This window comes from Polypterus senegalus, chromosome 11 (genome assembly GCF_016835505.1).
Source record: "Polypterus senegalus isolate Bchr_013 chromosome 11, ASM1683550v1, whole genome shotgun sequence".
Lineage (NCBI taxonomy): Eukaryota > Metazoa > Chordata > Cladistia > Polypteriformes > Polypteridae > Polypterus > Polypterus senegalus.
This window is the reverse complement of record NC_053164.1, coordinates 106,275,889-106,292,100: the sequence shown is the minus strand read 5'-3', so window position 1 is coordinate 106,292,100 and position 16,212 is coordinate 106,275,889. Positions and strand designations below refer to the sequence as shown.

Below are 16,212 nucleotides of genomic sequence, written 5' to 3'. Positions count from 1 at the left end.
ACTTGATTAATAAGCTGAGGTTCATTCATTTTCTGTACCTGCATAGAGAGGGAATCCATCCCAGGATCAATGGATAGAAGACAAAGGCACCCTCACCCATACATGGCCTCTTAAAAGTTAACAGTCAACTTAGTATCTGCAACTTCAGGAATGTTGCAGAAGACTCACAGAAACCCCAAACAAACAAACTAGGAAACTTTCAACCTTCACAAAGTTGTTGTACAAGGAATCAAACCAAGTTATTGGAGTTGTATCCATCTACTGAGTCACTGCATGTTTCATATGCTGATGAATTACTAAGGTACATTTAACCGCACAGAAAAAAAAAAGTTTAAAAGAAGTTCAGGTTTATTGTCTTGAAGTACAATTAAATTCTTAGCTGCATGTCTCTTACAGACTGGTGACAGTAGTTTGACATTTATAATAGACAAAAAAGTAATTGAACACTTACTTGGAACATATATAATTTAAATGTATGTAGTTTTGCGCAAGGGTTTGGACAATCCTGGCAAAATTAAAAATTTTGTTCGCATTTGAAGTAAAAAATAGTAAATACAACTTCCACAGCAAACAAATTAAAACAAGTGCATAATTAAGAAAATGTTAATGTACAGTTCAGGTTTATTTTAACAAGCCAAAAAAAAGTGAAATAAATAAAAGTAAATGTTGTATTTGCAAAAGTTTGGCATCTTTTTAGATGAAAGTTCTCAGAACTCTTTTGGTCTTTAGTCTACACTGGCTTAGCTTAGCTCATCAGATGTTAGTCTGGCCAAAAACTGGTATTAGGAATTGTAAACTGATGGCAACTGTACAGCCTAGTAAATCCTCTGATCTTCAAACATTGTGAAACATTCAAAAACCATGGGCTCTTTTATGCAAATGACTGAGGATATGAAAAGAAAATTAACTGATGCTTACAAAGAAGGATAAGCTATATAAAGATATGGAAGTGCTTCCAGCTAGCAAATTCCACAGTTTGAAATTCCATTAAAAATGACTGTTAAGGGGAACTGTGAAAGTCAAGACGTGATCTGAAAGACCACGAAAACTAACAGCTAGAACAGCTCATATACTGTGCAGGAAGGCAAACCAAAACAAAGCAAAGCCCCTATAGGTCTGCAAGGGACCATCAGGCAGAGCTTAGAAAGGAGTGGTTGTACACTGCTCTCCTGTTCAAATGTTGCTTATATGGACATGGCCTGCATGAAAAAGCCATCTGAAAAAAGCCTTACCTGCAGTCTCTTCAGAAAAAAAACAAAGACTTCAGTATCCAAAACAAAATCTCCATAAGAAAGAGACATTTTCAAACCAAGAACTACACACAGATGAAAGTTAAAACTGAATTCTTTGGCCACAACCACAATAATTTTGTTAGGAAAAAGAAGCAGAATTATGGCTGTACCTACTCTGGTTTGGGTATGTGTGGCAGCTAGTTGCATAGGATATATTGCATGAGTATAGGGAGGAACGGATTCCACTAAATATCAACAAATCCTTGAGGAAACCGTTATATGAATGAGTACTGATTTAGGAGGGTGTCAAATGTTTGCAAATGCCATATTTACTCTCTTATTGTTAAGTTTGTCAAATAAATCCTAACTGTACATTAACATTTTCATAAAAATGTAATTGTTTTAGCTTATTTGATTCCTATGTTGCATTTACCATTTTGTTTTACTTCAGCTGTCAACATAATATGCAATTGGGCCAGGGGTATCCAAAATTTTTGCATGAAGCATACAAGTAAATACGAGTAAATCCAACAAATATATCTGGATTTTATGCAAAAATTTTCTCATTAACTAACTTATTCTCCTATTTTAAAGCAAGTATGCATCTTAAAATGTTTATCAGAAATTTAAGGCTTTTTAATTTTAAATTACTGAAAAACCAATTAGCTCCTGAAGAGTATGTCCTTTAAGGACTTGTAAACAGGCACAAGAAATGCGTCAAATTTAAAAACGTTTAAGGTTATTGTGATATTCACCTCTAACATCAAATTAAAACTCATTTATTTAATCCTGATTTTGATATTTGAAAGGAAAAATGTGAATTTTCATAATAAACTACATAAAGAAACAGTTAAAAAATCATTATTAAGTACTTTTAAATCCCTATAAATTAGGGATTGCTGTATTCTTAAAAAGAATAGATTAAGATACCACTTGGAGCAAACACTTATGAGGTGGCGGTCATAAAATTAGAATATCATGACATAGTTGATTTATTTCAGTAATTCAATTCAAAAACTGAAACTTGTATATTAGATTCATTCATTACACACAGACTGATGTATTTCAAATGTTTATTTCTTTGAATTTTGATGATTATAACTGACAACTAATGAAAGTCCCAAATTCAGTATCTCGGAAAATTAGAATATCAATTAAGATCAATGCAAAAAAAGGATTTTTAGAAATGCTGGCCAACTGAAAGGTATGAACATTAAAAGTATGAGCTTTGATAACCAAAAAATAAGGTGTATAATTAGACCAAGGGATAAACCCAGACCCTCCACCAGGGGCATCTGTAATAGAAATTTACTTCAAGTTAAAACAAAAAATATATCAGCAGTTCAGAAAGAACCATGCAGTTTTAAATGCTGTTTATTGAACATTCGCTCTCTTGGCACTAAAGCTGTTTTGGTAAATGATATTATATTAAGTACAAAATCTGATCTGTGTCTTCTTACTGAAACCTGGCTTAGTAAATGTGACACTGTCTCCCCTAGCTGAGGCATCACCAGATGGATACTCGTTCCTTCATAAGTCTAGAGATTCTGGTCAAGGAGGAGGCCTTGGAATAATTCATTGTAACAAAATGCAAATCATGTCTAAAAATCTAGGCAACTTTACATCCTTTGAGGCATTCATTTTAAATATTAAAACAGATTCCAACACAATTATAGTGCTAGTCTACAGACCACCAGGGCCATATTCATTGTTCATGACTGAATTTAGCAACCTTCTATCTGATTTGGCTATAAATTATGATCACGTAGTTCTGATGGGGGATTTTAATGTACACATTGATGTGGAAACTGACACTTTTAGCAAATGTTTTACTTATTTGTTAAATTCAGTAGGATTTTGTCAGATTGTCAAAGGTCCAACTCATAATCATAACCACACATTAGATTTAATTATAACTTACAAAGTTGAAATTCAAAATTTAAATATTACTCCATTAAATGTAGTTATTTCCGATCACTTCTTAATTACATTTGATTTAGTTCTGCCCATGCCAACGCACTCACAGATTAAAACAAAGACAGTGCACATCTAGATTGTAATTCTGCTTCAAAATTTATAGATACCTTGAGTAAGTCGAGTGTAATTGTGGAAAACCATTTAGATCAGTTAACATCAAATGTAAATGTGGAAAACAATTTAGATCAGCTAACATCACATTATAATGTGACCTTGAGAGATGCTCTGGACACAGTGGCTCCCCTAAAAACAAAAGTGATCAAAGCACATAGAAACTCTCCTTGGGTTTAATGAAAACACTCGAGCTCTTAAATTAGAGTGTCAAAACTGGAGGCAGATGGAGAACAACAAAGCTACATGTCTTTCAAATTGCATGGACAGAGAGTGTTAATAAATATAAAAAAGCCCTCTTTAAAGCTCGCTCAGAATACTATTCTACATTAATAGATAGCAATAATAAAAATCCTGGGTACTGTTTAGAACAGTGGCTAAATTAACAAATGGGAATTCAGATCAACAGTGCAAAATACCAACAGATATTAGCAGTACAGACTTTATGAACTTCTTCAATGAGAAAATTAAAAATATAAGATCCCAGATCTCAGCATCACAGTACAAACCAAATACTAGCTTAGCAGACCCTGTCTCACATTGCATTCAGCACTTTAATAATTTTAATCCTGTAACTGAGCAGGAAGTCTTAACTTTAATTACTAAAATGAAGCCCACTACTTGTTCCCTAGATCCAGTGCCAACAAAACTAGTAAAAGTGCAATGGATGTTCTTGCAGCCTATTCTAACCATTATCAATAGTTCATTACTGCATGGCACAGTACCTGATGCACTAAAAGTGTCAGTCATTAAACCTTTACTTAAAAAGTCAGACCTAGACCCACACATACTAAATAATTATAGGCCTATTTCAAATTTACCATTTAAAATACTAGAAAAGTAGTCGCCAGTCAGCTTCAGTCACACCTTACGCATTACAATTTATTTGAGAAATTCCAGTCTGGTTTTCGCACTGGTCATAGTACAGAAACGGCACTAACACGGGTTGTAAATGACATTCTGATATCCTCTGATGAAGGAAACTCCACTGTAATTATGTTGTTGGACTTAAGTGCAGCATTTGACACCATTGACCATTCTATTTTACTGCACAGGCTAGAAAATGATGTTGGGCTTACAGGCCCGTGCTCGCTTGGTTCAGTTCTTATTTATCAAATCGATTCCAATATGTACAGAAATGTGCTGACAGTACTCCATCATTATACACAGAAGTTCAATATGGTGTCCGCAGGGCTCAGTACTGGGACCTTTACTGTTTTCACTTTACATGCTTCCACTGGGATCTCTCATTAGGAAACATAATGTTAATTTTCACTGGTATGCAGATGACACCCAGTTATACCTTTCATTTAAATCAAATGAAGTTTCTCCGATGTTGTCTTTAATTAGTTGTGTTAGTGAATTAAAGGAATGGATGAATGAGAACTACTTGTCTTTAAATACAGATAAAACAGAGATGTTAATTGTTGGAGGGAATGACGCTGATCACAGCAATATTTTGTCATCATTTAACTCAGTTGGAATCCCAATTAATTTTACTGAATCAGCCCGCAATCTAGGAGTTATCTTTGATTCTAGCATGTCATTTAAAGCACATATTACAAAGTTGTCTAAAACATGTTTTTCCATCTTAAAAATGTTAGGAAATTAAGGCGCTTTCTAAATAAACAGGATTGTGAGAAATTAATTCATGCATTTATCTCTAGTAGGATTGACTACTGCAATGCGGTGTTCACTGGCTGTTCAAACTGTTCTCTATACAGCCTCCAGTTAATCCAAAATGCGCTGCAAGAATTATTACAAGAACAAGAAAATATGAACACATAACTCCAGTTCTTAAATCTTACACTGGCTCCCAGTTAAGTTTAGGGCAGATTTCAAAATCCTCCTTTTAACATATAAAGCATTAAATGGCCAAGGTCCGCTTACTTGTCTGAACTTATCATGACTTACAAACCTGAGCACATTAAGATCTCAAGATGCCGGTCTGCTTAGGATTCCAAGGATTAATAAAATAACAGTGGGAGGTCGAGCTTTTAGTTACAGGGCCCCTAAACTGTGGAATGGTCTTCCTGCTTCTATAAGAGATGCCCCTTTGGTCTCAGCCTTTAAATCCCGGCTGAAGACTCACTACTTCAGTTTAGCATATCCTGACTAGAGCTGCTGATTAACTGTACATACTGCATCTCTGTTGTTAGTCATTAGCACTAAAACATAAGTAACATGATAATTATATTTGAATACTAACCCTCACCTATTCTGTTTCTTTCTCGGTACTCAAATGTGGCATTGGTGCCACGCCCACCTGCCAAGTTGTTTGCCTGCCTATGGTAAAGTCATCCCTGATGGAGGATCGCAGGAATCATGGGAAAGAGGGGTCCTTTCATCGGATTGGCTGGCCCAGCACTGTTTTCAGCCGTGGAATGGCCAAATGGGGGAGGCAGCTTGATGGATGATGGATGGAAAACTGTGATATGTGATATCATCTACTGTTAAATTCTGCTCTGTACTTCTAAAATTTTTATTTTTATGCTGTATTAAGGATTTGTTCTGTTCTGTGTATTGTATTGTATTGACCCCCTTCTTTTGACACCCACTGCACGCCCAACCTACCTGGAAAGGGGTCTCTCTTTGAACTGCCTTTCCCAAGGTTTCTTCCATTTTTCCCTACAAGGTTTTTTTGGGAGTTTTTCCTTGTCTTCTCAGAGAGTCAAGGCTGGGGGCTGTCAAGAGGCAGGGCCTGTTAAAGCCCATTGCGGCACTTCCTGTGTGATTTTGGGCTATACAAAAATAAATTGTATTGTATTGTATTGTACAGCACTCAATATTTAGTTGGGGCTCCTTTGGCCTGGATTACTGCAGCAATGCGGCGTGGCATGGAGTCGATCAGTCTGTGGAACTGTTCAGGTGTTATAAGAGCCCATGTTGCTCTGAAAGTGGCCTTCAGATCTTCTGAATTGTTGGGTCTGGCGTATACCTGTAGAGTACTGTGTCCTTGTACACTTCTTGGTTAAAACTCAAAATCCATTTTCCAAAAGACAACATTTACAACAGAGAGGAGCACTTCGACCAGATAAACAGACTGTTAAACAGAGATGCACTCAGTATTGTAGTCATACAGGACTTTAAGTTTATTCCTTTACAACTTTCAACAGTAATTTTCACACATGGATTTGTCTTTCTGTGTACAACATTTTCCCCGCTTTACAAAGTTAATCCATTCCTGAAAACCTGTTTGTACGATAAATTTTCATAACCTGAACACATATTTATGTTTAATTTAAACAGACAAAATTTGGAAGCATTTCCTGGCCCCAAAAATGTCCCCGATTTCTGCTCAAATAACACCTATTAATTTAATAACATTAACCATCAAAAAGACCTAATAAGACATTTCCATACATGAAATAATGTTTAATAAGGCTATTTAACTACACTTTATCAGTTCATGTTTTATATTCAAAATATTTCTTGAGCTTTTCCAAGTTTTCTTTTTTGAGCATGATGCTCAAGAAAATGCGGGAACACATCTAATCATAATATACACTGACAATTTGGCTGAACCATGGCATGTCAATGCAGAAACAGCTGTGAGAATGACTGAGACTGTGATTAATATTCAACCCTGTCCCAAAACGAAGCTGATTAGGTGTTCGTACTAGGGGTTAGTGATTAAATATCTTTCCAGACTAGGTTTATATAATTATGAAAATTCAGCTTCATTGGGGCCCATAAGAAAAAAAGAGGAATTAAATAACTTTTTTCATATACATGAATTTTTGTAAAGCAGGTGTCAGTAATTCACAGTAAGACTGTAATTATTTAATAATGATTTTTAATTGAACTAACTTACCAATGGGCAGAGACAAGTTCTGGCTAACGTCATTGTGAATGATGCCATTGTAACAGGGTGGAAGTCCAGAATCTTAGGATAGATATCCAGTGGTGATAACGTCTAACAAATTGAATGAAAGTGTAAATGCATTATACTGCAAAATACCTAAATTAGAATTTAGTGGTTTACAACATATGAAAAACTGTTAATTCTGTATAATTAGATTAATTAGCAAATTTAAAATTTTTATTTAATTAGCTCATTTAACAATTAGACCTTTATTTTACTATTTTTCCCTTTCTATTTCCCGTCAAGATCTAACAGTTTCTGCTGCATTTATCCCAAATGCAAACAATACACACTAAAACAATTTTGAGTATAATCCACTATTAGATACTGTCTCTGCATTTAACTTCATAAACACTTTGCACTAGTGTGATGCCCCTTTCATGTTTTTAATAATTCTATTTGTGTGGAAAAAAGAATGACTTGCTGCCCCTGACTTACACAGGAAAACTGAATTTAGTTAAAATTGTACACAAGTTTATTATATTCCAGTGAGATCTTGTTGCTGCAAAGATGACAGTGAAATTAATATTCAGAAACACAACAAGAGAATAGTGATATGCTAAAAATGATGTGTAGATTATGTGGATTGGTGAGTCTAAGTTGGCTCCGTTTGTGAGTGTTGAGAGTGTGTGTGTGCCGCTAACATGGATTGTCTCCCTAAAGATGGTTGATTCATGCCTTGTACTCAATGATGCCAGGACAGACTCTGGCTCCAATGTGACCATGAAACTAATTAAGCATGTAAATAGTAATACATCTTATATAAGATAAATATGACAACTTTTATTTACTCTTTAGTGTCAAATTCGAAAATGGATGAAAAATGTTTTTGATTTTAAAGACGAATTAAGCCTTTTGTTAATATTGACATTTTACTTTAGTGTTGTTTAGGTGATTAAACTGTTCTATGTCATCTATTCTTCATCTAGCCCTGTCCCATCTGGACAAAAGAGATATTTATACTAGAATACTGTTCATTCTTTAGGAGGTCAAGGGGAAGCTGGGCATACTAGGGTACAATACTTCACTATGCAACTGAATCCTAGACTTCCTGACAGAGATACCCCAGAAAGTCTGCATCGGAAACACCTTCTCCAGCACCGTAACACCAAACACTGATGCCCCACCGGGGCTGCATACTCAACCCAGTTCTTTTCACTCTGCTGACATTTGTTACTACTGTTGTTTTTGATATAACTATTACTATCTACTCATTTACCATTTATTTATTAATTTATAGTATACTTCTTCACTTGTGTTGCACTTGTCCTGTGTTAATGTATCTGCTGCACCCAGGTCCTGGGGAACGTTATTTCGTGTTACGTATAATGCAATACTAGGTATGGATGGTATAAAAATAAAGCCACAACTTGATTATTATCTTAAAGGCTACAACTCTGCTATATATTTTACTATTAAATATTGCTTAAAAACTTACCCCTGATGTGATGACGACTGACTGAAATCGTTCAAATACTGGTTTAATTGCAATAGAAGAATCCATACAGCTGAAAGAAAAATGAAAGGGCATTTGCTTTTGAATTTGGTAGAACAAAGAGAAATCAATTACTATTATTTATGCCAAGCACTACATGATAATGGATAGTTCACCAAAAGGTAGTCTATACGAATGCTGCAGATGTATGTTAAACTTCTTAGTGTTATGTTTACCCCTGGCTTTTTTTAAAGATTTGTACTGTGTTTATTAGTTTATTAGTACTACAAAAATGTTTAAAAAATGGTAATCTATATAATTACCCCACAGGAATTATGAATGCATAAATACAGCAAATGTATATTTTAACAGCAAAAACCTATAATTTAAATAATGATTTAAAATGATCAAAATGCATTCATGCATGTTTATTTACATTTAAGTAGCATTTAATTGCCAAATATCAATTAATTGATTGTGCGAGTATATATATATTTTTTTAAATTAAGCCTTGTTTCAGATAGGTACATTACAGAAAAAAACTAAATATGACAGCTTGTTAATTATGAGAAGCATTTTATTTTCTTTAAGCCTTATGTATTATGGATAAATAATTTTGTACATGATTTACTAGTTAAGGTATGTATTTAAGGAAGTTTTCCATTCATCCATTTTCCAACCCGCTGAATCCAAACACAGGGTCACAGGGGTCTGCTGGAGCCAATCCCAGCCAACACAGGGCGCAAGGCAGGAACCAATCCCAGGCAGGGCGCCAACCCACCGCAGGGCACACACACCCACACACCAAGCACACACTAGGGCCAATTTAGAATCGCCAATCCACCTAACTTGCATGTCTTTGGACTGTGGGAGGAAACCGGAACACCTGTAGGAAACCCACGCAAACACGGAGAGAATATGCAAACTCCATGCAGGGAGGACCTGGGAAGTGAACCCGGGTCTCCTAACAGCAATATTTTATGGTCATTGAACAATAAGCCTACAGAATTTAATTTTGTTAATAAAAAATGATCAGTTAACATCTGTGGTCTATAGTTTAATTATAAATATACGCATTAATATAGCACACAAGAGTTTTATTTGTCTTTTTAAAGGGATAAAGAAAAAAGAAAAAAAAATCAGAATTGGTATTGGAATCAGCCGATCAAGTAACATGAAATCGGTGATTTGTTTCAGCCTTAAAAATCCTGATCAGAGCATCTTAGTGTACTTTATATGTATTGTCGGCGTTCTTACCAATGGAGGTTTACTTTACCTTATATGATTAAACATTATTAAATGCATTTGTCTCTGTGTGCTTTTGTGGCTATGTCATCAAGAGCAGTTTAAAAGAAACATGTTTGCATATAAACATCTGGTCAGTTATATAAGGAAGCTACTATATTTTTATACTTATATATACTACAACAGCACAGTGAAATTCTTGTGCAAAATTTATGGGGTAGGGTAGGAAGGTGGGGGCCAGGGACATATTTACAGTTAATAATACAATAAGATTATTTATAAATAAATTAAAACAGCAAAAACATAAGAATAGCAGAAAATGTATAATACAGTATATATAGTATTAACTGGAAAAACAGAACTGTACAGACATATAGATTGTGTTAAATAGTAGGAGAGAAAGCAGATAGTAGCACACATGTAAAGTACACTACAATGACACAAACGAGCAGATGGGTACAGTACAAATCATGTAAGATAAGGTTACTGAGAGTTCAGTGACCTTATGGCCTGGGGGAAGAATCTGTCCATGAAGCGGTTGGAGCGAGTAGTGAAACTCTAGTAGCGCTTTCCAGAAGGCAGAAGAGTTTGAAGTAAGATCGCTGTCAAAAATAACTCGTAATAATTTAAGTCAAATTTACATTTCACACATGTCAATTATGCTTGTGCTTATGAAAATTATGCTTGCTTCTGAAAATTACCCTTGCTTCTAAAAATAATGCTAGCGCTTCTGAAAATTACACTTGCTTCTGAAAATTCAGTGTCTGCATATTTTTTTTTTTTCTCCATGGCCATAATACACTTCCGTACAACATGCAATTAACAATAAAAAGTGAGAGCATGAAATTATAAAATTAATGTTGGTGTTTTAAACTTTACATAATGTCCAGATGTTTTACAGTACCCATTAAACATCAGAGTACATCTTACTCTTTACATATGACAGTGTGCCAAGTTTGTCATTGACCCAGGCAAAACTGAGCTGCCATTTAACAAAGGCATCTGTCCTGTCGCAAAACTTTGTAAATTAAGTTGTTCCAATTTGATGTAACTTCTTTGTATCTGATCAGGTAGAAAATGTGGAAAAATTACTTTTTTTTTTTATATAAATAAAGGGCCCGTTTTAGTGAAGCACAATAAATGTTTTTTATACTGCACAATATTTTGACTGACTCTTAACATTGAATAACTAATTTCTATGAACTGTACCACTGTACCACACTGTACCAATTCCTAACTTTAAATGCTTCAATCATGTATTCTCTTAATCTCCTTTTGCTTAAACTGGTAAGGGTCAGCTGTTTAAATCTTTCCTCATAACTCATCCACTGTAGTCCTGGAATCAGCCTAGTCACCCTTTACAAACAGTTTTTAGCTCTTCTGTTTTTTAGAATTTCATAGAAATCGTCAAGTAGAGGTTGTTGTTACAGCACCATATTGTCAGGTCCTTTACCTCCTACCAATGTCACAGTGGTGCAGCCCACAAACTTGATGCTGTTGTTGTTCTAATGCTTTGTTGCACAGTCATAGGTGAACGGACTATAAAGCAGTGGACTGAGGCAGCTGCCTTGTGGAACGCCGATATTGGTGAACATCTTGGAGGAGTTCTTGTTGCCAATGCTCACTGACTGGGGCCATTTTGTCTGGAGGTCATGCACCCAAACACAAAAGAACTGTCAGTTAAAAGTCCACTTTTTACAATTATGCGGTTTTTACATCCTGTCCTATTACAACTTCTGACAAGTGATAATTCTCTACGTTTTTGCTTATAGCCATAATTAAGCACTTTTCTTCTTTATCAGTTTGTCGCTGACAATTTCTTTAAATAGGTCATTATTTCTAACATTTGGAATGGACTTGCACCTGCTCAAAAATGGTCACAACAAAATTAAGTTTATATTTTTAGGTTGTTTGTATAAATGCGAAACACCTTACATTATCTTAAAGCTAATGGCTCAATGACCTTTATATTCTCACTTTTAGTGAATATTATGTCAATAAAACCATTTGTTTTCATTGGTGTTTTCATATATTGGGATAAAAATAATCATTAATTATACAAATGAACTCCTGTTCTTGTGTTCTGCTGTTTGTTTGTGTTTTCTGATAATCACCTGTTTATCTTCTAGTAATTAAAGTCATTTGTTACTATAACATTATCTTGCCTTCCAAATATGCTTTTCTGATTTTATTAAAAAGCTGCACATTAATTTATACTCACCTAAAATGCAAAACAGGATTGGCAATGGTGGGAGTTTTGTCCTCAAAAGGCTCAATGATGATTGTAAAACCTAAAAAAAAAACATTTTAAGCAAGCTGCTTTAACTTGCATAAGCAAACATACATTTTAGAGAAGTGACTCGAACCAAGTTAGTTTCCTAAACTAAAGTTCCTAAAACGTGATTACAAACTGAATATTTGGCAACACTGGGCACAAAACACTCACCAACCACAGAAAGCACACTTCATATAAATACAGCTATAGTCAAGTCATCAAAAATATTAAAATAAGTCTAATTTCTTCATGCAAGTATATATATTATGCAACAAATATCATACAGGTCTACATTTCACTAACTAATAACATTTGGATTTTAAATGTCATTTTTAATTTACAAACTGCATATCTACTACTGCTACAGTAACCCGCCATTAATCAGTTGAATCCAAAAACATTCTGTTCTATGTACATTATGCTCTCACAAATATTATGTTTTTTGTTCAGTTGTTGACTCCAAGATGACCTCTGCTGGTGATAGTGGATAAAGTACAATAAAAAGGGAAAAATTTAATAATGCAAAGTTGACTGACTCGCTCACTTATCAATAAAAAGACTATTTCCATTTTAACAAAAAAGCTGAAATTTGGTAGGATGGTACATTTAGGGCAGTAAGTATCCACTAAGGAAGGACATCTCGATACAGTTAACCTCCCACCACAATTGAAAAACTAAATACCTCAAAATATCAAAAATAAATTTGACTGAAATTTGGTGATGTTACAGAAAAAAACAAATTAACAGACATGTTTTTTTTTTTGGTTGGTTATAATGCTTTATGAGTTAGATAGTCTTAGGGACTACGCCCTTTCTACTGCTGAGCATTGTAAAAAAGGGTACAAATCGCACAGAGAAGTGACAGAAACGAACTGGAAGGATAAAAAGTTTGATGAAGCAAATGCCCTGAAAGGCAAAAGGAACAAGATGCCCACTAAATAGAGTACCACCAGTAATTTGGATCCACTTCACGCACTGGGACATTATACACAGATTACAATATTACTTCTTTTCACTAGTTTTTTAATGTATAATGCTTAAAACATTCAGATCATTGTACTTCTCATGTAAATGTTCAGTGTTGAATGTAATAAGTTAAAGTAAACCATGATTAAGTTTATATTTCCTTTGATTTAAACCCTTCACAACTTTGTGAAGGTACAAGATTACATATCAAAGCATTACATTCAAATTTCATCAAAGCTACTTTTTTACAGGGTGTGCTACAGGGTAAAATTATATTTAGATACTGTATATTTTGTCAGGTACAATTTTTCAAATTAAATTATTCTTGAATGGTCACTACTGATAATGCAAATCATACAATAACAAAGATACAATTTCCTCCAGATAAGTATAACACAAAAATTCACATTCAACTAAAAAAAAAAAAAACAGAAAACTAGCATATATTTCAGAAAAAAAACATTATTTCTTAAAATAAAAAAAAATAATAATAGCCATACCTTTACTATATGTGCTGACCAAAGTAGCAAAATTAGAAATAAGTGTAACTGCTGAAAAATCAGCAATATCAGCTATTTCTAGAGTTCGTAACAATGAACGTAGTCTCTCAGAACAGAATCTGAAGGGTAGAGAAGAAAAAAAAATGACATTTTATATTATATTATATTCACATCCATCCATCCATCCATAATCCAACCCGTTGAATCCAAAGACAGGGTCACGGGGGTCTGCTGGAGCAAATACCAGCCAATATAGAGCGCAAGGCAGGAACCAATCCCAGGCAGGGCGCCAACCCACCGCAGGGCACACACACCCACACACCAAGCACACACTAGGGACAATTTAGAATCGCCAGTCCACCTAACCTGCATGTCTTTGGACTTTAGGAGGAAACCGGAAAACCGTAGGAAACCCACGCAGACACGGGGAGAACATGCAGGGAGGATCTGGGAAGAGAACCCAGGTCACCTAACAGCAATATTTTATGGTCATTGAACAATAAGCCTACAGAATTTAATTTTGCTAATAAAAAATGATCAGTTAACATCTGTGGTCTATTGCTAATAAAAAATGATCAGTTAACATCTGTGTTCTATAGTTTAATTATAAATATACACATTAATATAGCACACAAGACTTCTATTTAAAAATCTTCAAAATCTATTTCCGGCGCCGCATCCGAGTGGCAGCCTTTCCAGCAGCTCTGTATATGACTTTATCTTTTTACCTTTTTATCTCTATTTTTCTCTATTTCACTGATCACTTCTACCACTTTCTTTTATGTGGAATTGCTCCCTGGACACTTTTACTATTTTACTACTTGACATGGATTTTTACACTCCGAGAATCGCCTATTCAAGTAGTCAGCTTAAAGCACTGAGAAGAAATGCTTATGCCGGTGTGGTTCCTTATTTACCTGACGAGGTAAGAAGACGATATCGGGGCAGCCGAGCCGGCGCAAAGATAAAAGATAAGATTAAATCAAGACAACTTGAGAGAAAATGGCGTTATAAACCGTCGGTGCCTTCTGTGATCCTGGGAAATGTGAACTCACTACCAAATAAGATCGACGAACTGGCTGTGCTGGTGAAAAATGTCAGAACCTACAGAGAATGCAGCTTGCTGTGTTTTAGTGAAACGTGGCTAACGACTACCATCCCAGATGCTAACGTGGAGCTATCCGGGTTTAGCACAGTTAGAGCGGACAGAGACGCAAGTACCTGCGGAAAGAAGAAAGGAGGAGGACTCGCTCTCTATGTCAATACAAAGTGGTGCAACTCAGGACATGTAAACGTTAAAATCTCCACTTGCTGCAGGGACATCGAACTGTTGGCCGTAAGTCTGCCCCTATTACTTGCCCAGAGAGTTTGGACACGTGATTGTTGTTATTGTTTACATCCCCCCTCAAGCGAACGCGAGATGGCGAGTGACATCATCCATTCCGCAGTTGCTAAGTTACAAACGCAGCACCCTGAGGCACTTGTGCTAATCGCTGGAGACTTTAACCATGTAACGCTGGACAAAACATTACCTGCCTTCTCCCAGTATGTGGATTGTAACACTCGGGGAAACAGGACTATCGACCTACTGTATGCAAACGTTAAAGACGCATACAGCGCCACCCCGCTGCCTGCGCTTGGGAAAGCAGATCATAACCTGGTTCTGCTTCAGCCTCAATACAAACCAAGAGTGAGGGCGCTACCTACAACTACACGCTCATTCAGGAAGTGGTCCCCTGAGGCAGAGCAGGCTCTGAGAGACTGCTTTGGAACTACAGACTGGGATATATTGCTGGGTCACATAGTGAGAACATTGAAGAGGCTGTTGAATGCACAACTGATTACATCAACTTCTGTATGGACATTGTAGTTCCAGTAAGAACAGTATGCTGCTATGCTAACAACAAGCCATGGGTTACAAGTGACATCAAGGGCCTTTTGAACCAGAAGAAAAGGGCTTTTAAAGGTGGTGATCAGCATGAGCTCAAGCGTGCAGAAGGAACTCGAGTCCAGCTCAGGCGTGAAAGAGCAGTACAGGAGAAAGCTGGAGCAGAAGTTGCAGAACAACAGCATGAAGGAAGTGTGGGATGGGATGAAGATTATCACTGGCTGCAGCTCGAAGCGGGGTGCCATCATCGAGACAGACGTGGAGAGAGCAAACCAAATGAACAACTTCTTTAATAGGTTTGATCACAGTAACCCACTCTCACCTCGGAGTACTGCATCCTCCAACCATCCTTCTGCTGATACCAGCATAGGTGAGACATCCCCACCCACAATTACAGCAGCCCATGTGAGCAGAGAGCTGAAAAGACTTTGTGCCAGCAAAGCAGCGGGTCCAGATGGTGTATCGCCACGACTGCTGAAGGCCTGTGCGTTGGAACTGGGGAGTCCTCTACAGCGCATCTTCAACCTGAGCCTGGAACAGAGAAGAGTCCCAAGGCTTTGGAAAACATCTTGTATCACTCCTGTCCCAAAGGTATCACGTCCTAGTGAGCTGAATGACTTCCGCCTGTTGCTCTGACGTCCCATCTGATGAAGCCCATGGAGCGGCTGCTGCTTCACCACCTGAGGCCACAGGTCCGCCACGCCTTGACCCTCTGCAG

The 16,212-nt window shown here is 36.3% G+C and overlaps 1 protein-coding gene across 1 annotated transcript in view; it reads right to left on the bottom strand.

The window, feature by feature from the left end:
- The window catches only part of ercc2 (excision repair cross-complementation group 2), a 107,546-nt gene that overhangs the window by 18,569 nt on the left and 72,765 nt on the right, over positions 1 to 16,212 (bottom strand). Inside the window, exons 12-15 of the mRNA XM_039769437.1 lie at positions 13,607 to 13,725; positions 12,087 to 12,156; positions 8,624 to 8,693; positions 7,135 to 7,236 (exon numbers count right to left, since the gene is read on the bottom strand). Coding sequence (XP_039625371.1) covers positions 7,135 to 7,236; positions 8,624 to 8,693; positions 12,087 to 12,156; positions 13,607 to 13,725 — 361 coding nt within the window. The remainder of the gene's footprint in view (positions 1 to 7,134; positions 7,237 to 8,623; positions 8,694 to 12,086; positions 12,157 to 13,606; positions 13,726 to 16,212) is intronic.